This window comes from Quercus lobata, chromosome 8, assembly GCF_001633185.2.
Source record: "Quercus lobata isolate SW786 chromosome 8, ValleyOak3.0 Primary Assembly, whole genome shotgun sequence".
NCBI lineage: Eukaryota > Viridiplantae > Streptophyta > Magnoliopsida > Fagales > Fagaceae > Quercus > Quercus lobata.
Genome location: NC_044911.1, coordinates 7,420,228 through 7,442,728, shown reverse-complemented (window position 1 = coordinate 7,442,728; position 22,501 = coordinate 7,420,228). Strand labels below are relative to the sequence as shown.

General features: G+C 37.5%; 2 protein-coding genes across 3 annotated transcripts; both read right to left on the bottom strand.

Annotated features, from left to right (window-relative positions):
• Positions 1–13,969: 13,969 nt before the first annotated feature.
• LOC115955154 (mitochondrial pyruvate carrier 4-like) lies at positions 13,970–17,764 on the bottom strand. 2 transcript variants are annotated; one of them, XM_031073207.1, is made up of 5 exons: positions 17,426–17,764; positions 16,161–16,259; positions 15,970–16,022; positions 14,735–14,808; positions 13,970–14,164 (listed from the first exon to the last, which is right to left on the bottom strand). In XM_031073207.1, exons 1-5 carry the CDS (start codon positions 17,478–17,480, stop codon positions 14,122–14,124), a joined length of 324 nt encoding a protein of 107 aa, XP_030929067.1. In that variant the 5' UTR covers positions 17,481–17,764; the 3' UTR covers positions 13,970–14,121. The 2 variants fall into 2 exon arrangements, with proteins under 2 accessions (XP_030929067.1, XP_030929068.1); XM_031073208.1 differs by lacking the exon at positions 13,970–14,164 and having other exon boundaries at positions 14,731–14,808.
• Positions 17,765–17,900: 136 nt separating this feature from the next.
• On the bottom strand, positions 17,901–21,558 carry LOC115955152 (mitochondrial pyruvate carrier 4-like). Its single transcript, XM_031073206.1, has 5 exons — positions 21,399–21,558; positions 20,524–20,622; positions 20,318–20,370; positions 18,582–18,655; positions 17,901–18,317 (listed from the first exon to the last, which is right to left on the bottom strand). Exons 1-5 carry the CDS (start codon positions 21,451–21,453, stop codon positions 18,272–18,274), a joined length of 327 nt encoding a protein of 108 aa, XP_030929066.1. The 5' UTR covers positions 21,454–21,558; the 3' UTR covers positions 17,901–18,271.
• Positions 21,559–22,501: the final 943 nt, after the last annotated feature.

Genomic DNA, 22,501 nt, shown 5'->3' with positions numbered 1-22,501 from the left:
CAATAAAGTATGACAATTTGATAATTGTTATATGGAATGAACAAGTTTAGAACGAAGATAATAAGAAATATATCCAAATTTATGCGCATTATAACTATTCTTAATTTTTTTCTTTTTAAAAAATTATTATTATTATTAAAGTTAAGAGTGTGTTTTTGATTGTATATTGCTTTGGCTTCGATGAGTTTTTAATTATTATTTGCTAGGTAAACCGGGGGGCATTATGGGATATTAGTAGGTTAAAAGTCCTGTTGGGTTTTTACTTTGGCTTTTAGAAGGCTCCAGAAGAACAGTGGCTCATGAGGATAGACTCGAAGTCGCACTCGTAGAACTCCATGTCTGTGTTGCTACGAGGTAATATATATAGCCACGTGACACATACAAGTGGTTCAATTTTTTGTAACACAGAACAAACGGCACCGTTTAAAAGGGTTTTTATAATTATTAATTTTTTAAAGGTATCTGTACAATTGTTTGTCATTGGGTGAAATTATTCAAATTATTATTATTATTATTATTATTATTATTATTTATTCTTTTCACATAAATGTGAGTTTCATGTGTGGATGTACACATGAAACTCACATTTATGTGAGAGAAAAATATAATAAGTTAATGAATTGAATAATTTCTCTTATATAAATCATTTTACTAATAATGCAGCAAAAAAATAAAAATGAAAAGAAGAGAAAATAGAGTTCATTTTAGTAACAAGTAGATAATAGTAACATTATGTCAAAAGTCTTATAGTTCAATTGACACATTTTGATATTTTTAATAGAAATATTTAAAGTTCAAATCCTCGTTTTCTAACTATCTACTATTCAAAAAATAAAAAGAAGGAAGGTGGGGGGGGGGGGGGGGGGGGAAGAAAAGAAAAAATAAAAAGAGGAAGATAACAACCGACCTTACCATAAGCTTTTATCAAGGTGAAGTCAGTGTTAAAGGTGAGGAGTTTTTTTGCCCCCATATGCTCTATATTAATGGTCATTTTGGCTTCTCAAAATTTTCAGTTCCTTGTTTTAAGCATTATCATATTTACATTTTCATTATGGGTTACATTTAGCTCATTAAATAAAGTTTTTTGTATCTTGAATAAAAGATTTGAGGTTAAAATCTTAATTATATAAAAAACCAATTGATATATTGGCTTAATAATAAAAAAAAAAAATCATCACACGGACTTTGGAATTACCATCTCCCACCTTGTTGTGAGGAAAAAAAAAAAAAAAAGGAAGATATTTGATAGGCAATAGAACTAGTTGTAATGTTGTGATACTAGGCTAGCCAATATGTGAACTTTTGAAAGTCACTAGAAAGTATTCATTAAAAGAAGAAGAAGAAGAAGAATATTGGACGAATTCTCCTTTTCATTTTTTACGAAATAAAACTTTATTACAAAACGTTAATGTAAGGACTCAATTTGTAACGATCCCAAACTCATATTGGGTTCGATCGCTAAAAGCCCAAACAATAAATTTGTAGAGCGTGGATATAGAAGAACTAGATTAAATTCAAAAGAAAAACGATTAAACCAAACGTTTCTAGATGGATTAACACAAATATTACGATCAATTTCTCCTTGAAACAAGCTAAGTTCTTTATTTCATAAGGTTTTCTTCTAGGCACTACTCGTTTAGAAGTTCCGATCCCCCCTCTTAATGCATTCTTTCATGTTATATACTGCCCTCTTGGTGTCATCTTCACCACACACGTGTATGTTGGATTCAGGGGATCCCTTCCTGTCCCATCTAACACTTCCTAGAACCTTCAACCAGCAGCTGTAAGGCTGCTTCATCACTGTTCAGGCATCACCTCCACATTAATGCGGCTAGAGAGTTGGTTGAGAGGCAATTAATGCGGAGGCAGCAGTTGTTAAAGATATTTGTTTATCTTTTCTTTCTTACCCTTGGTCCTATGTCCCACCTTTAGTGGTAATGTAGTTTCAAAGTGTGTTTGTAACTATATGGCCTCTAGGTCATCCTCGGACACATATTGCCGAGAAGGATTTTGTCATCGAACGCATACTGGACCCATCTCATGTGATATCTACTCCTCTTTTCATTTGGTTCCCCTTATAATCTTATATGGGCCTCCTCGGATGGTTTAACGTCCTCGGATGGTTTAACGTCCTCGGATGGGCCACAGGCCCAGTTAACACGGTTTTAATATTTATTGATTAACCGGCTCCCACAATAGCCCCTCAAAATCTTGCTTTTCGACTCCTCAGGAGAAAAGATTGATTTTGATGTCATAAGCCCATATCCTTTTATGTTTTGGGCATGCTCCTGACGCTTCAGCGTCTCGAGCGCGGTAGCATTAAATTTTGGCGACGCCCCTGTCTTCCACGTTCAACGGTAAGATGTAAATCGAATGATGGGGGGTCTGTCTCGTTTTGTGAGCGGGAAATTTCCCGCTCATAACTTCTTCACGACTATAAAGGAATTCTCAAATCAACTCTCTTTCTTACCTTCAACGATCACACAATTCTAGAGCTCATACAGTGAACCTGTCTTTCTCCTTTTTTGTCGTTTTCCTAGGTATCTACAAATACTAAAATCTTGTCCGAGGACCCTCTTTCAAACCTGTAAGTCTTCTTAAAACCTTTACAGCTTTCATCTTAAACTCGTTAATTTCTCTACTAAACCCTTTAGGAAAATGGGGAAAGAGGGTAAGTTTCGATGTCTGGTTGAGTCCAAGGAAGGTATGAGAAATTTCCACGCTAAGTATAGGATTCCCTCAACAGTGGGTATGAGGTACGCAACCTAAGGGGAATGGGCCGGTGCTAGAAGAACAGGGGAAGTAGTTATTCCCATTATTGCCTTCATAGAAGGCGGGATGACCATCCCCATAGGTAAGATTACTAGGAGCTACCTTAGGTTCTTTAGGTTATCCCCAACTCAGTGTGCCCCAAACATGTTTAGGGTCTTGAAAAGCATAGAAGTCTTGAATGAGAGGATGGACCTAAACCTGACCCATTGGGTGTACAACCTCAACCATTTGAAGGGGCAGGGATATTATCTCAAGTCGAGGTATCCCGCGGTGAGGCTAATTCAGTACCTTCCCACTTCAAACAAGAACCTAAAGGAGAATTTCCTTATCTTTTCTGGGGAATGGCATGATGGTCTGCCATACCCCATGGAGGAAGGAGAACCAAGTGGGAATGCAGTCATAGATTCCATAACGTTCGGTTTATACATACATGTTTTCCCCTTTTTTTTTTTTTTTTTTTTTTTTTTTTTTTTTTTGAGTCTTAGTATTCTTATCTCTAATGACGCTTCATTTTAATTCAATGATTTTGCAGATAGACGTTTTACCAAGCCCAAACTTAGTTTAGTCAACAAAGCAAGTTTGGACAGGGTATTGAAAGCCGAGATATACGTGAACGAAGCCGACGGCCAACTTCGGGCAGCCCATTTAATCCTCGACTACACCCCCCTCTCGTTTGCTTTTCAAGCACCGAAGTGCATGATCAAAGCTCGCGACCCTCGGCTTCACCGTATTAGCGTTGCTTACAAGGGGTTCATCGTTCCAGAAGGTGTTTCACTTCCTAAGGACACCTCCCGCACTAAGCCCCTTTTTGTTGCCGCTATCTCAACAGGAGCCTCTTCATCCTAGCCTACCCTCAGGGAAGAGGAAGTAGAAGAGAAAGAGGAAGAAGAAGAAGAAGAAGAAGAAGAAGAAGAAGTTGAAAAGGAAGAAGAAGAAGTTGTAGAACTCTTAGACTCCTCGGACGATTTTGGGATTTCTGATCAACCTATACGCTTTGAGGAAGATCTTGACGAGATGGGAATACAAAGGAAGCCCCAAAAAAGTCTATTGGAGTTGATAAAGAATCAGCCTGGGAAGAATGCGCCGGGAAAATCATCGCAATCCCAGATTCTTTCTCTTCCCACCAGGTCTCCTCCTTCTGCTTCTCATCAGCCTTCTCATCAACCTCTCCAGCCAGTCAGAGCTGATGCTGCTGAATTGAAGAGGCACAGGGAGCAGAAAGGGAAAGACGTGGTGGATGCTGGAAAGTCCCGTCCGACCCGTGAGGAAGATGCCCAACGAGTTGCAAAGCAACAGAAAACTTGCCATCCTCTTCAGCGAGGCCAGGAGAGGTCTGACATTCAACCTCCTAAGCCTCAAGCCTAGCTACTAGCACCCATGCATGGTGGGGAGCCTCTACGAGATGATGCATCTATTAGGGACTTTGACGGTGGCGTTGGGTGTCACATAGCCTCGGCTATAGAAGAGACTTTGTTACTCCCAAAGGACATGGCCGAAATAAAAAACGCAAGGAAGAATGAACTCATCCTCAATAATAAAAGATATTTGGGAATGGTATAGTGCTAACTCTCTTCTTTTCCTTTTTATGATCATTACTCACTGATGTGTACTCTTTATTGACTTATAGTGTTAATTTCTTCCTTTTAGGTTATCCAAAACACTTTTAGACTAGATGAGATGCTCAATAATTGCTACAATCAGTTAGAAGATGAAAGGAAAAGCCAGTCGTCAGCCGTACGAACTTTAACAATTTTCGAGCAAGACTTGGCGGAAACAAAGAAAAAATTAGCCGCTGAGGAGCAAGCTCGCAAAAGTGCTGACTCGACCTTAGAAGGCTTCCAAAAGCAAGCTGAGGACCAGAGAAAGCGTTTGCGCGAAGCAAATGAAGAGTTGAAGGCTGCCCGAGAGCAAGTGGCAGTTCTTAAAAAGCACTTGGAGGAAACCCAAAAATTAAGGGAGCAAGTTGAAAAATCCAAGTAGGAAGCCGAGAGGGCAAAGGCTGAGGCCGAGCAAGCAGCGAATGAGGTCAAACAGAAAGGCTACGAAATCGGGGTGGCTGAGACGGAGGAGACCCTAAGGGTAGAAGTGCCTGTGGTGTGCCGCATTTATTGCGCCCAAACTTGGAATGAAGTCCTTAACCGAACTGGGGTTGAGGCTTCATCCGAGTTAAGGAAGGCAGAGAATGTGTTCTACCCTACAGCAATCCGCACCTCGGCTCCTCCATCCAGTCAAGCTGAAGACACTCCCTCAACCACTAATCCTAATCAAGAGGTTTTGCCTCAAAATCTTCCTCCTCCTGGCCAACCAGAACCAGCTAAAGAGGCTAATGCCCCTCCAGAAGCCTCCTTGGACAAGACTGCAGTAGCTTCTGAGGCAGAGGTAGCCTCTCAAGGCTTTCAACAGGACTTGGCTTCCACAATCATGCCCGTTGGCGGAGCTACTAAGGACAAGAAGGGAGTTACTACCTTGGAGGCAGATAAATCAACCAACCAAGCTCCCAAGCTCCAAATTAAGTTGAAAAAATAGGACTTATTTTATAATTTGATTAGGACTTTTGTAAGGATTTTTTGTCTATTTGCTAATTGTTGTTGCCGTTTTATCTCATTTTTGTAATTGTTTACTCCGTTATCTTAGCTTGAATGGATTCATCTTGACTGTTTTTTGTTTGCAAGAGAAAAAATAATTTATACACACTAACTGTTGGCGGTAAAAAATGGGTGATAAACATTAATACTATGAGATCTCAGGGAGACATTTTGGATACATATACATTCCTTCTAATAAATTGAAACTTAAGGGAATGTTCAAAAGTTGGATAAAGTTGGGTCTAAAGTACTTCAGTTATACATTAGATGATGTTCATAGGCTTAGTGGGGTTTATATCTTCAATAGGTAATTAAAAATCCTGTGATCTTAGGACGATATTTGAGAATTTGTTATCCTGAAATGCATAAGCCCAAGTGGCCCTAGCATTTTAATAGCAAGAAGCTGTATTAGTTTCTAAGGAACCCACTTAGTGACCCAATAGATTTCACAGGGTATTAATTTTCACTAAATTTGTGGTCCAAGGACTTGACATAACTTAGTTTCTAATTAATACTTCACAAGATGCCATAGGGTATTAATTTCAACTAAGCTTATGGTCCAAGGACCTGACATAACTTAGTTTATGTTTAATACTTCAATAGATGTCATAGGGTATTAATTTCCACTAAACTTGTGGTCCGAGGACCTGACATAACTTAGTTTCTGTTTAATACTTCAATAGATGTCATAAGGCATTAATTTCCACTACGCTTATGGTCTGAGGACCTGACATAACTTAGTTTCTGTTTAATACTTCAATAGATGTCATAGGGCATTAATTTCCACTAAACTTGTGGTCCGAGGACCTAACATAACTTAGTTTCTGTTTAATACTTCAATAGATGTCATAGGACATTAATTTCCACTAAGCTTGTGGTTTGAGGACCTGACATAACTTAATTTCTGTTTAATACTTCAATAGAGTCATTAGATGTGGAAACACAAGATGCATGATCAGCATAAATTAAAGGAAACCCAAACTAGACTACTTTTATTAATAATAATATCTCTTGAGATTATTTACATTCTAAGGATGGAGTACAGTTTTTTCATCTAGGTCTTCCAGATAATAGGCTCCTATTCCGGCTACTGAAGTAATCCGATAAGGCCCTTCCCAATTAGGCCCTAATTTTCCCCAAGTTGGATTCTTGGTGGTTCCCAGAACTTTCCTCAGCACCAGATCTCCTACCATTAACGGTCTTAACTTTACATTAATATCATAGCATTGCTTGAGTTTATGCTGGTAGTAAGCCAATTGGACCATTGCATTCTCCCTTTGCTCTTCGATCAAGTCTAAGCTTTTTCCCAACAGCCCATTGTTACTGTCCAAGGAAAATGTACTAGTCCTTAACGTTGGGAATCCGGTTTCCAGAGGGATGACGACCTCAGCTCCATAAGTCATGGAAAAAGGAGTCTCTCCTGTTGATCGTCGAGGCGTTGTTCGATAGGTCTAGAGAACATGTGGCAATTCCTCCACCTATTTTCCTTTTGCATCATCTAGTCTCTTCTTTAAGTCCATTGACTATTACTTTGTTAACAACTTCAACTTGCCCATTCCCTTGAGGATAGGCCGGAGTGGAATATCTATTCTTTATATCTAAGCCTGAACAGTATTGCCTGAAGGCCTTACTATCAAATTGAAGGTCATTATCCGAGACAAGAGTGCGCGGAGTTCCAAATCGCATAACAATATTCTTCCAAATAAACCTCTTAACATCTACATCTTTGATATTAGCCAAAGGTTCAGTTTCGACCCATTTAGTAAAATGATCTGTGCCGACCAGCAGATACTTTTTGTTTCCTAAGGTTTTAGGAAAAGGGCCGACAATATCTAGCCCCTATTGAGCAAAAGGCCAAGGGCTGGACAGAGGGTTAAGAATTCCTCCAGGCTGGTGGATGTTTGGAGCGAACCTTTGACACTGGTCGCATTTTCTAACATACTCATGCGCTTCCTTCTGCATATTTGGCCATCAATATCCTTGAGTAATGGCTCGGTGTGATAGGAACCTTCCCCCTGTATGACTTCCACAAATTCTTTCATGCAGCTCCTCTAGGAGTGACTCTGACATTTCGGGATGTACACAAAGTAGGTACGGCCTAGAAAAGGACCGTTTGTATAACTTTTTGTCCTCAGATAACCAAAACCGAGGAGCTTTCCTCCGTATTTTCTCCGCTTCTATTTTCTCTTCGGGCAATGTGTCATTTTCGAGGTATTTCAATAGGGGATCCATCCAACTCGGCGTTAGATTGACTTGATGAACCTGACATACGTCCTTTTCTGGTGGTGTGGGAGTATACAAATCTTCGACGATTATCATCCGAGGAAAGTTCCGTGTTGAAGAGGTGGCAAGGGTTGCCAGGGAATCGGCGTGGGTATTTTCACCTTGGGGGATATGCGACAAGTCGAAAGATTCAAATTTCATTTGCATACGCCTAACTTGACTCAAATACCCCTACATTCTTGGATCTCGGGCTTCTAGTTCTCCTTTCACTTGGCCGACTACCAATCTTGAATCCGAGAATAATTCTGTTACTTTTCCACCCATTTTCTAGACCATACTCATTCTCATCAACAAAGTTTCGTACTCTGCTTCGTTGTTGGTAGCCGAGAATCCCAACCTCAAGGATTTCTCAATGATGATCTCTTCAGGGGATATCAAAACTAGCCCCAATCCTGCCCCCTGTTGGTTTGCTGCTCCGTCCACATATACTCTCCAGGAGGAACCGCCTTGTGTGGATATCAGACTAATCGATTTTTCATCCATGTCACTTTGCTTCATGTTAGCTTCTTCTGGACACTCGGCGAACTCAGCTACCAGATCGGCAAGGACTTGGCCTTTCACAGAGGTGCGAGGCATATACTTGATGTCGAAAGCACCTAAGATTGTGCCCCACTTAGCAATCCTCCCAGTGTAATCTGCATTTCTAAGTATGGACTTGAAAGGCAGCTGAGTTAAAACAACCACAGTATGGGCCTGAAAGTAATGTGGAAGTTTGCATGTTGCATGGACCACCGCCAAGATGGCCTTTTCCAATGATGAGTATCTCACCTCAGCTTCATGAAGGGACTTACATACGTAATAAACTAGTCTTTGGAAGCCACTGTCCTCTCGTATTAAGACAAAACTAACTGCATGAGAGGCAACTGCCAGATAAGCAAACAGGACCTCATCCACCTTAAGACTAGACATGATAGACGGCCTGGACAGGTACTCCTTCAACTGCTGAAATGCCATAGCACACTCCTCGGTCTATTCAAATCCTTTCCACTTATGCAATAAAAGGAAAAAGGGACGACACCTGGAGATAAATCGGTTCAAAGCAGCAGTCATTCCAGTCAGTTTTTGCACCTCTTTCGGATTCCGAGGTGCTTGTAAATCGTTGATGGCCTTAATCTGATCTGGGTTCACTTCAATTCCTCTATGAGTCACCATGTATCCCAAGAACCTCCCGGAGCCTACACAAAAGGAACACTTTAAAGCATTCAGGCGTAGCTTATGCTTTCTCAGTATTCCAAAGATGTTCGTGAGATCTTCCACATGCTCGGACACCACCTTACTCTTCACTACCATGTCATCAATATAGACTTCAATGTTTCTATCCAGTTGTGGTTCGAACATTTTAGTCATCATCCGTTGATAGGTAGATCTTGCATTTTTCAAACCAAAGGGCATTATTTTATAATGATAGTTTCCAATAGGGGTGACAAAAGCCATCTTCTCTTGATCGTCCAATGCTAGCGGTATTTGGTGATATTCTTGAAAGGCATCCAAAAAACTCATCCGAGGATGACCAACGGTTGCATCCACCAACTGGTCTATCTTCGGCATGGGGAAAGGATCCTTGGGACAAGCCTTATTGAGGTCCGTGAAGTCCACGCACACTCGCCATTTTCCTGTCTTCTTCTTTACCACTACCGTATTGACTAACCATTGTAGGTAAAAAACTTCTTTAATAGCCCCAGCCTGCTTGAGCTTGGCCACCTCACTTCTGACAGCTTCGACGTGCTCTTTTGATGGTCGTCGAGGTGGTTGTCTTTTGGGAATAACGGAAGGATTCACGTTGAGTCGATGACAAATGAAATTCAGATCTACACCTGGGGCTTCATATGGGCTCCATGCGAACACATCTACATTTGCTTTGAGGAATCCCAACAATCGCTCCTTCTCTTGCAAAGGCAGCTTAGCCCCAACTTGGAAAAATCTTTCAAGATCATCAGCAACAATTACCCTTTCCAAATCTTCACACTTTACCTTATCGGCTGGTCCATCTAAGGGTAATGCTGGGGGTTTTAATTGCTATAATCCATTATCAGCGGTAGTCGAGGTCTCTATCTCTAGCCGATGTTGTATAGCCGCTACCAGGCACTGCCAAGCTACAACCTGGCTTCCTACTATCTCCAATACTTGGCCGCTAGATGGGTATTTCACTTTCTGATGTAGAGTAGATGAGACTGCTCCCAGGGTATGAAGCCAAGGTCTGCCCATAATAGCCGTGTATGGAAAGAAAACATCTACAACAATGAAGTTCACCTCTACCACATCCATACCGGTTTGCATAGGTAGTCTGATCTGTCTTTTTGGAAGGGGAACTGTAGACTGCTAAGTCCTCAGGCTTCAAACCTAGCCCCTTATACAAATCTGGGTACATTATATCAATAGCACTGCCTTGATCAATCGTCACCCTTTTTACATCGTACCTACCAATTCTTAGTGTGACCACCAGAGCATCATCATGGGGCTGTATGGTTCCAACCTTGTCCTCATCCGAAAAGCCCAAAATCAAGGGGACGTCCACCCTAGCTCTCTTTGACGCTTGGTAATGATCCTCGGCCAGAGGTCGGAATACCGACAGTACCCTGAAAGGACAAGATCTAGTCCTCCCTAGGGCGGCAAAAATAACGTTTATTGTGCCAAGGGGGAGTCTTGAAGAAGCGTCCCCACACATCTCTAAGCCTGCCTGGCCTCCCCTACCACTGGAATGATGCAAGAGTTGCTTCAATTTCCCCTCTCGGACCAACTGCTCCAAATGGTCCCATAAATTCTTGCAATCTTCCGTCGTGTGCTCATGATCCTGATAATAGTGGCAATAAAGGTTCGGATTGCGTCTCTTAGGCTCTCCTGCCATCTTGTTTGGCCATTTAAAAAATGGCTCATTCTTTATCTTCTCCAATACCTGCTGCACTGGCTCCCGAAACACTGCATTAATCACCTGGGTGTCAGCAGAACTTGATTGCCCAGCAAATTCTTTCCGAGGTCGGTTACTATTGTAACGGTTCAACTTGAAATCCCTCTTCTCTTGAGGGATTACCTTAGCCTTTCCTTTTCCTTGAAGTTGGTTTTTTTCTACTCTTCTGTACTTGTCAATCCTATTCATCAATTGATGTACACTGGTAACAGGTTTACTAGTTAGAGATTTCCTTAAATCATGCTCGACTGGAAGACCAGCCTTGAAAGTACTTATGGCCACATCATCATGCTTTCCCTCTATTTCATTAAACATTTCCCAATATCTATCTGAATAAGTTTTGAGAGTCTCGCCTTCTCGCATGAATATAGACAGCAAAGATCCCAAAGGCCGAGGAACCCTATTGCAAGTGATAAAGCGAGCGCCAAAAGCCCGGGTAAGCTTTTTGAAGGACTTAATAGAGTTGGCCCTTAAACCGTTAAACCATCTCATCGCCACCAGACCCAAACTTGATGGAAAGATATTACACATCAAGACCTCATCCTTGGAGTAGATAGCCATCTTTTGGCTAAAATGGCTAACGTGTTCTACTGGGTCTGACCGGCCATCATATAGGGTGAATGTAGGCTGGTGGAATCGCTGAGGAAGAATTGCATCTTCTATATTCCTTGTGAAGGGTGATTTGGAGACTTGGCTTAACGCTTTGTTCATGGTGTTATTCCCCAAGCCCCTGCTAGGCGGGCTTTTGCGCTTATGTCGACGGCTGTGCTCCTCTTCATAGGAAAAAGTCTCACTAGGCGGAGTTCTGGATCTCCGCCTATAACTAGCTCCATCCGTCTCCTCGGATGATGGTTCGGAGCTAGGCTGGGAACGTCCCCGCCTAGCGTGGCGCAGCTCTCTTTTCAACCCGTTAATTTCACGTTGCAGGTCCCTGTTATTCTTTGCATGGGAAACATGACTCTTCCCATGAGAGCGACTTTTGGTGGTATGAGTTGTGCGCACACTCCCCTCACGGCCCTCTCTCCGTTCGGGGCTCCGGTGCGGATTACCATGCTGGGAGCCTCTTGACTCTGCTTGGTGTGGGTTGGCATCTACTTGATGTGATCCTGCTGTGTAGTGATGTGGACCTACTTCCTCCATCATGGACGTTGAACCGGATTTCTTTTAATCTAAATCAAGCTCTTCCCACAGACGGCGCCAATTGTAAGGACTCAATTTGTAACGATCCCAAACTCGTATTGGGTTCGATCGCTAAATACCCAAACAATAAATTTGTAGAGCGTGGATATAGAAGAACTAGATAAAATTCAAAAGAAAAATGATTAAACCCAACGTTTCTAGATGGATTAACACAAATATTACGATCAATTTCTCCTTGAAACAAGCTAAGTTCTTTATTTCATAAGGTTTTCTTCTAGGCACTACTCGTTTAGAAGTTCCGATCCCCCTTCTCAATGCATTCTTTCATGTTATATACTGCCCTCTTGGTGTCATCTTCACCACACACATGTAGGTTGGATTCGGGGGATCCCTTCCTGTCCCATCTAACACTTCCTAGAACCTTCAACCAGCAGCTGTAAGGCTGCTTCATTACTGTTCAGGCATCACCTCCACATTAATGCGGCCAGAGAGTTGGTTGAGAGGCAATTAATGCAGAGGCAACAGTTGTTAAAGATATTTGTTTATCTTTTCTTTCTTACCCTTGGTCCCATGTCCCACCTTTAGTGGTAATGTAGCTTCGAAGTGTGTTTGTAACAATATGGCCTCCAGGTCGTCCTTGGACACATATTGTCAAGAAGGATTTTGTCCTCAGACGCATACTGGATCCATCTCATGTGATATCTACTCCTCTTTTCATTTGGTTTCCCTTATAATCTTATATGGGCCTCCTCGGATGGTTTAATATCCTCGGATGGGTCACAGGCCTAGTTAACACAGTTTTAATATTTATTGATTAACCGGCCCCCACAGTAAAAAATGAGAGAGAAAATGTTCTTAGTTGCACTATTTGATCCCCCTCACAAGAGCAAAACTTGGCTTGAATCCATCTCTCCCATTTTTGTAAATAATAATAATAATAATAATAATAATAATGATAATAATAAACCATAGACTAAAGAGGAGGGGTTAGTTTTTACATGTACATGCATGCCATTTTCAGGCTTGCAATCTTATAATAATTGCGTTCGAATCCCCCTCCCCAATCATCGTAGAATAAATTAGGGTTTAATTTTACTTGTGCATACATTCCATTCTCCATGTTTGCAGTCTTATAATCATATAATTCATGTCCTCAATTCCTTGTTTATCCTGAATTGCATTGCCTTCCTTTCCAAAAGTTTCACCAAATAATTTGTTGACAAAGAGATTTTTTTTTCCTAGCCAGATTGGAACCAAATTAAATGTTTAGTACCTTTTGTCCTTTTAAACGAAAAATCAAAAGTTGGGATACTAATTTAATTTTTTGGTTTTTTAAAAATTAATAAAATTTTATTAAAAAGAGGAGATATGTCATATACACAACAATTCAGTTGACATCTCATCCATCCACATAGTGCTTTAATTTCTATTTGCATATTGCTCCTCCCATGTTTTGAGGTAGTGCAACTTCATCATACATTCTATGGTCCTATCGCCTATGGGGGGTTAGAACGATAAATAGGCGTAAAAGGGTATTTGCACATATCAAAATGCACCAAGATCAATTTGGACTCTTATTAGCCTATTTAGATAAATCTCTTTTACAAGGTAGACCAAAACGTCTAAACAGTGACCATCGCGTTAATTATGACCCCAACCACTCACTCAGTATTTAATGTGATTAGACCTATCACTAGCATGAGTCTTGATCACCATCTAAAAACATGCCCTAGCTTGGCAAAACGGGCAGGGACACATCATGCTTGCTAGGAAGTAGGAAGGGCATGTATTGATGGTAAAATAAGCTCAAGCAAGTGCCAACAAGGGGAATAAATACCCCCCAATGATCCTTAATTGAGGTATGAAACTCTAGAAAATCTCAACTTTCTTAAAGCATCAATTTCCTCTACTAACTTAATCTTCAAAGTGCTCATTGCCACCCCCTACAAGAGTTGTCCTGCTCTACATGTGCAGGTACCATTCTTTGTTGGAGCTTCCATCAAATACCCTTCACCCCCATCCATCCACCCACACAAACTGAGAAAGAAATCACTATGCTGGCCTTTTGGCAAAGGTAGGAAGTAATTAAAGGAAATCTTGTGCGTTGCATTTGAACCCTGCTAACTACTATCGTAAACCAATTACTAGCTGATGCATGGTATTGTAGTTACACCAAACTGTTTTGTACTTGTTTTTTTCTTGGTTTAAAATTCCATTTCACCCAAAAAAAAAAAAATCTCCAATGAATTACAAACAATGAAGAATTACATTGGAGATGCTACAATTCATTGGATTAATTAACTTATTAGAACTGTAACAGAACAAGTCCCTTCTGTCACATTCGGTTGATTGAGATTGACAATGAGTTGAGAAAATACGAAAGCTAGCAAAATCAAGCCATTTTCAATGTAGGTCCTGACTCCTGAGAGATTTTTGTCATTGTTCTTTTGCCTCAGTTAGTTCTGCCATGTAATCGTGCCTAAGGAAGAAAAATAAAAAGAAGATTGAAACCCGTTATTAAATTCGTAGCCATACGATTAATTAACTTCAACATAAGCAGCTATTGCAAACTTCTTTCTGGTTCAACCTGGAGCTAAGGCAGGGATGCTAGAGCTGGTTGAGTTCCAGCTCATACCTGAATTTGCACTAAGAACAAAACTTGGGCAGAATCAAATGAGAGAGAGAGAGAGAGAGAGGAGTGATAATAAACAAAAGGAAAAATGGACAGAATAAAATTGACAGTACCAAATGTGTTCCAAGTCTTCCATGATATTAGTTACAAGTACTGAAACCAAGCAGCAATTGATCTTGATCTTCTTTTATTTTGCCTTCCAAAATATTTTAAAAGAATTTTCATTGACTAGGCCATATGGTTGTGTCGTCTCAGCAAATTGAGGCTTTTAATCTTTTTGGGAGCCAATATCGTTTTAATATAATGTCTTCTAAGAGGAACCATACTCAAATGACTAATTATAGTACAGTTGGAATAACAGTAGATGTATTTGTTAAACCATATATGGCAATTGACATGTGAAACTGAAATACTTACCTAATCTTGCGTGTTACTTGATACAATCCTGTCCCCGCCATAAAAATACTATTACCAAAAAGATTCCAGTTTTTCTGTAACATCAGAACAGTATAATGAATAAATTAGAACGAGCTAGTCCAAATTATATATGGATTGGGAAAGGAAAACTTATTGGAAAAAAAGTACAAAGAAAAGCATCAAATGAAAAGTTGTCTTCAGCAGAATTAGCATGAGAATATAAGTACCACCATGTTCCCAATGATCAAGGCTAAAGCATTACTGGCTGCGTAATTATCCCTGTTCCTCCCTCACATTTTTTATAAAGATGACTTAACAAGAAGAAAATGATTTTTTAAGGATGATATTCAAGATAAAATGAAACCTCAGAAACCTTCCCAAAAAAAAAAAAAATCTAACAACGATAACTTTTTCCTATTGTTGTTCTTTGTCTTCTTTCTAAATTCTAAGATGAAATTTTTTATCACACTGCCATTTGAACATCGATATTAATCCATCTTTTTTGCCTGCAAGTCTGAACTTCTAATTTTTGGGGTCAAAAAGATCTTTTAAATTTGAAAGGAAGATCAAACCAGTGGAGAAATATGATACATAGTGTAAACTGGTTAATTTCCAATCTTTAGGGATATCATTATTACAGCCCTCTTACTAGAGTCTCTTTTGGTTCCCAACATATGTCAAGCGGAAGATTCTAATTGAATCCTCCTTCAAGATGGGAAAATCTGGATTGGGTTCAATGTACCGTATTTATTCACTTTTGTAAGAGTGCCAATGCAGAAGTGATGGTTGTTCTGCAGAAGTGATGCAGCCCAAAAATTTCAGAGTAATCAAAACAACATAGAGGCCAATAAATATTATGCTTAACAACTAATATACTTAATAAGAAAACAAAATTTTTCTAGAACTTGTTAAAGTGATAGAATGCCTGGGGGGAAAAGTGACAATGACACTATTTGTACAGAATATGGCAAATGGGGATGGGTAGTATATGGTTGAATTGAACTTAATCAAGTATAAACCCATATCATGAAGCAGCTATTATAATTGAGGAGCAAAGCACCTTCAAGCCATTATGAACAGGGACATTACAAAAAGTTGCTTAGAAAACAAGCTATATTGTTATGTTATAAAACAAGAATATACAAATAAAACGTTTTGTAATTTTAAGAGAAAAACTTTTAAAATATTGATCAGCATTTGAATTCAGTATTTTCAAAGCTGAAAAGTAACCATACCGGAGTAATCACCATGCTGAAGCGTGAATAAATAAGTCCAGTACACATAAGAGCTGCAGAAGAAATGTGATATGACATCAATTTAATGATATAGCACAAAAAGTCTGGGACAAGGCCAGATCCTTTAAAAAAAATGAAATTAGAAATCAGTCAATGCAGCATATGCTAATTCAACATTATAAGGTGCATACCAACTTGCTGAGGATAAGAGATCCTTTCAGGTGGCTCTGAGAAGTCAACAACGTTTGCAATACTGATGCCCCATTTAACAGTTGGAGCCCAGAAGAAAACTGCAATCATTATGACATATTCTAAAGAATGTACACACTAAAATTACAAGCAATGACTCTGTACTATACCATACCAGACAAGAATCACTGTATAAGGCAAATGAGGAGGGCAGAAGTTCTATATTGTTGAACCAGCTATCTCAGCATCAGTCAGCATTATTAAGGAGGCAACTTGATCAAACGGTTGGGATAAGGCATCAATGAATAATTAATTTAGGATTGACAGTAATCAGTAGTAATGAAGGGATAATAGGTTCTAAGTTACTTGGGAACTCGAATCATTATGGTATGTGGAACAAAATTGGGAATTTGGTACTGCACTTATCTCGGGATGCAGAATAGTGGAGGTAGGATGCAGAACAATGGAGGTAGGCTGCTGTAAGACTTAACAGTGTAGCTGGGCTTTTCTGAAAAAGTTTATTATCTCTATATTTAAGATTCTAGTATTTCTTTTTGCCTTTTCAAAAATGGGAAATGGTACATAAAGGAAGAAAGAGAACAGACATTTTGGATCATTATTAGCATTTTGGAATGAAATTGTTCCACGTTTTGAATCGAAGGAATTGCAATCGAACTTGGGATTGAAATTCATTATGCTAGTAGTTAACTACAATAACTCTCTGCTTCGCTCCTTTCCAACACTGTCAACAGATTGCCCCTAGAAAGAACTAGAAATTATTTTCAATGGAAAGAATTGCTTGTATAAGAAAAACAATGCTTTGCTGTTTAGAACATGGCAGTATTATCTGCCTAAAGAATACAGAGAACCATAATGACCTAAAAGAGAACTAACACGCTTTCCAACCATTCTGGTAACATTAGTATGGCGTATAATTTCATATATTTTACTGCATGTTTTCAGAGAGTGACAGGGAGAAATCCTTGTTAGTATTATATCAAGAGATTCTCAAAAAAAAAAAAAAAAAAAAAAAAAGAAATTCAAGCAAAACCAGTTTTACAGTAAAAATGGCTTATCAACCATTAGATATTTTGATTATTTGCATGAATTACATACAAAACCCAGTTGCCAAAATGTAACATTTTTTGGCCAGTCCTGAATAATATTATGATTAAAATCATCACGGTGGATTTGGTGACTGCTCTATGAAACTATATGGAGAAAAATGACAGAACTCAATAAATAAGAAAGAAAAGAGGGAACAAACTGGTCTTGGGGCCAGCAGGGTGATTCCAGAAAGATTGTAGCTTGGAACCTGCCATTGGGATCAGTCTCTTCCTTCTGTGGCTTCTCAGGTACTATGGGAAAGGAGACAGAGTTTAACTCACAATCACCTTTAAAAAAAAAAAAAAAAAAAACAATTGGAACTGACTGATTCAAGAAAAGGGTGCAACTCTATATATTCTATACGACCCAGAAAATAAATTGTCATTCAAATATTATTTAGGGGAGCCATGATAGCACAACACTACCAATCAGGAAGGTTGCTTATCTTGGGAGTCTTGGACAAAACCACCAATCTTACATACATATGTAACTTACCAATAAAAAAGACTATCATAATGAATCATCTATTGTTGACTTCTAATCAAGTTGCACATCAGAAAACTTCCAAAATGGCTGATCCACAATGCCAAATGTATAAAAGAAAAAGTTATTTAATGAATCATCTCTTGTTGACTTCCAATCAAGTTGCACATCAGAATACTACCAAAATGGCTGATCCACAATGCCAAATGTATAAAAGAAATCCTTCAACAACATCATCTCAAATATATACAAAGCTTACCAAGACATTTAGGAACCTGTCTACCCAATTCAACTGCAAGAAACAATACATAGAACAAGGCATTTTCAACATCAGATCATTGACTATTCCTCCATGCTAGCCCAACAGGAGCACTAAAAAACTACAATTACAGCTGAGAATTACCAGAAATACACCCCCCAAAAGAAAGTGGCATGTTGAGAATGTGACATGAAATTGAGTTGAAAATATACAAATGCTGGCAACATAAAACCATTTTAATATATGTATCTGAGATTTTTGTTATCATTCCTTTGCAACAGCTGCTTCCGTCTCAGAAAAGTAATCATGCCTGTAAAATTAAGATAAAGTTACTAAAAGCATAGATATATTTGATTTTGGTTAACACAGACATGAGTTATTAAATTTTTTTTGATAGGTTGACAAGAGTTATTAAATTGAACCACTAAAGACTTGTAGGAGTAACTGAAACTTCAGTGTCTGTAGCAAGCTCCTTTCTGTTTCAACCCAGAGCTAACCCAGGGCTGTTAGGGCTGGCAAAGCTCAGGCTCAGACACCAATTCAAAAGGAAGTTTTGGGCTGAGCTGCTACTTACTTAATTTTGCGTGTTAGCTGATACAAGCCAGTCCCAGCCATTGCAACATTAACACTGAAAAGATTCCAGTTTTTCTGCATTATCAAGAAATTTTTATTGCTAAACCACTTTATATTTTTGGAAGGACAATATAATGATAAATAAAAACTTTTCTTCAGAAACATATGCATCAGAATATAAGAACCATAATGCACCAATTCATGTATAAAAGACTTTGTTCTGAATTACAAAGGCAATAGCACTACTTTGTGCAATCATCACTACTTACGATTAATTTTTCTTCAAGATGACTTGGCAACATGACAATGACTTTGAGTATGATATGTAATACAAAATGAAGCTGCAGGAACCTGTATGAAAACAGGATCCACTGATAGAAACATTTTCCTATTGCAGGATTTCTCTAACCAAGATGATAAGATGAACTACTTTTATATAAAAAAGTTAATAATAATCCATCTTTTATTACAGTTATCTCCCTCCATCTAGGGCTGTAAATGAACTGAGTTGTTTATAAACAAAAACTTGGGCTTGGCTCAGGAAAAAAGTTCATTTATGTTCATTCATTTAGCAGATAAGTCAAGTTCAAGCCTAAGTTTGGACTAGATATTAAACAAACCAAGCTCAAACATAATATTGTGCTTGTGAATAAGCTTGCGAACATGAGACTTGATTTTAAGTATATATAATATCATATGTTTATATGTATAAATGTTTAAAACATACATAGTCTTGAGGTTGGATTTTATAAGTTTGTAAATAAGTTCATAGATTTCAAATTATTATTTGCAATTTATTGAAAATATAAATAATCCATTTTGTAGTAAAAACATATATGTTTTTAATAATACAGGGTTGGTGAATCTAATCTTCAGAAGTTTATAAGAGGAAAATCTTTCTATCTAACTTGAATAATATATCATTTCAATTATAATATACTTATTAATTATTAGCATATATTTGTGAATGGGTAAAATTTTTTAGTTATAGTCTTTATTATATATAAGAAAATAATAAATTAATCAAGTAGCTAGTAAACAAACTCGATCTTCTTTGACAAGAAAATGTAATCTAATTTGGTAATGAGTTCAAACTTGGCTTGTGTTCAAAATAAATTTAATGAACAATCCTGAACATTTAATACTTGGTTTAGCTTGACTTGTTTACAGCCACCTCCATCTGCACAGGCTTGGGCTTCTATGTCCTGATTAACTTATAGTTGAAATCCTAGGTCTTTATTTTGAAACTTAAACTTCCGGTCACCACACCCCCAAAGGGTAAGATCTAAATTCAGATGTGGTATTTTTCTTGAGCGTAAAATATTCCATAAAAACACACCTAACACTTATATATAAATCATTAAATCCTATCAATTATGCCTAAAAACCAATAGACACAAGGTCAAAAGTTTAATGATAAAGAAACAGGAGGTTTTATCAATAGAGATAGACATAGAATGCTTGGGGTAAAATTCATCAACATTTTTTTGTGCTTACAATATGGTGTGTGCAAAGTTGAATATAAAATTATATATGTCATGCAAAATTAACCCATCTCATTGAAACAACAATCAAACAGTGAACCCACTTCAAACCATTAAGGGAAGGGATATTATTGAAAATGTATACAGAAAACAAACTTATATTATTATGTTGCAGAACAAAAATATATAAAGATTTAACAGTTAAAAATTCATCTGCATTTAAGTCTCTCCAAAAGCTTGAAAGGAACCATACCGGAATAATCACCATGCTGTAGCGTGACCAAATAAGTCCAGTGCATGTAACAGCTGCACGGCAATTGTGGTTAGTATGAACATCAATTTGACAATAAGGCACAAAAGCACTTGGAGAAAGACTAGAATGTATATCCTTTATTAAAAACAGTAATTAAAAACCAGACAGCTAAAATTCTGCAATGCATATGTTTATGAGATGCATACCTATTTGCTGAGGATAAGAAATCTTTTCAGGTGGCTTTGAGAAATCTGCAACGTTTGCTATGGAGATGACCCATTTAAAAGTTGGAGCCCAAAAGTGAACTGCAATTATGAGACTCTTAAGAACACATTGGAACAAAAACTACAAGCAATACAGAGGCAGCAACTCAACATTGGTCAACAAGATCAAGTGGTAACTCAAAGAAACAATAGCTTTGGTATATTTCAAAACTTCTTATAGCTCCATAATGTGTATTCAGTCCTATCAACACTATCTGCCATCAGAGATTGCTCAAGAGTCTGGAAGAAATAAGAAATAATTCTCAATGAAACTAATCTTTTAAGAAGAAAAAGTGCTTTCCTTAACAGAACAATGGAGTTTTATCAGCCTAAAGAATGCAAAAGGACAAACACCAACGCCTGAAAAAGAACTGAAAAAAAAAGAAAAAAAAGTTCACCACCTTTACAATGAAGTCAATGAATACAGAGTTTCATTTATAGAATGACCCACCACTCTTTGTTAAGACTCATCAAATTCTGCATCAGAATACTGATTGCAAGTAAATTCCTACACTACATAGTAGACTTCAGGACAAAATACTAGCTCAACAAATATTTAAACACTCAGTCACTCACTATATTATTATCTCAATTTCAGCAAATTTACTCAGCCAAAGACAAACACTAAAAATGACTCATTCCACCATTAGACAATAAATGATTTATTTGCACAAATAACACAAGACGCAGATACCAAAAAAAAAATAAATAAAAAATTTGCTTCATTTTAAATCATACAAGTTGAATTTACAAACTGAACATAATAAATAAATAAAAGGGTCCAAAAGTAAAATTGGAAATGTGAGGAAGCTACAAACTGGTTTTGGGGCCAGCGGGGTGGTTCCAAAAAGCTTGCAGCTTGGATGCTGCCATGGTAATCGATCTCTCTCTGCTTTTTGTGACTCAGTTTTTCAATTTTATCGTAAAATATTAAGGATGATTCAAGAAGATCAGTGTGGCACTGTTATAAAAAAAGAGAAGAAGAGTGTGGCACAACGACAGAGTTGTCACTTGTCACTCTAATATTATATAAACTTTTGTCGCATAAGAGAAATGTTTAAAAATTTAATATTTTCATAATATCTTTACAATCAATTTTAAATGACTGGTTATTATTGATTGTTATTGTTAGAATAAAAAAGTAATCTTAGTTGTAGGTTCAAATTTGAACCAAATAACAACTAACCACCTTTAATTTGTTATAAAAATATTGTAAAAATATTATGGAAGTAGTACTTCTTACTTTTATAAAACAACAAATAATTTTTATTTTATTTTATATAGAATTAAAAGAAAAAAAAAGTCTTTACTCTTTATATTCATTAAATTTTACAATTTTTTTGTGACAATATTTAGTTACAAAATTGGTTATAATTTAAAACTACACATTTATTTAATATCTTTTTATTGAAGGTTAATTTTGACAAATTTACCATTAGATTACATTTTCTTCTTATATCCTCCATACTTGCAAAATTTCTAAAAATTTAAAGATCAATAGGTATTTCATCAATAAATTGTTTAAATTACAAGTTATGTAGTTTAAAATTATGCATAAAATATAAACTTATAGATCATATAGTAAATAATATCCGATTGACACAAAATTTGACATGTGTATTAAGAGTATAAAGAACATGCAATTCAGTTGTTCGATTTTCAAAATACGTAGTAATGTTTATTTTATTGAGTAAGGTTGTAACCTTATACTACGACTAATTTTGTAACTAAATTTTGTCTATTTTTTTCTTACCGATAAAAAGCTTAGAGCATTCACATCAGTATGTGAATAAATTGCTGTCTATTCTAGCATAACAACTTACTTTTTCTATTTTACACACCCATTTTCTAAAAACACCCACATCAGCTTATTTATTTTACAAATTTATTTCAATATAATATTCATTTTTTTAAAAAAAAA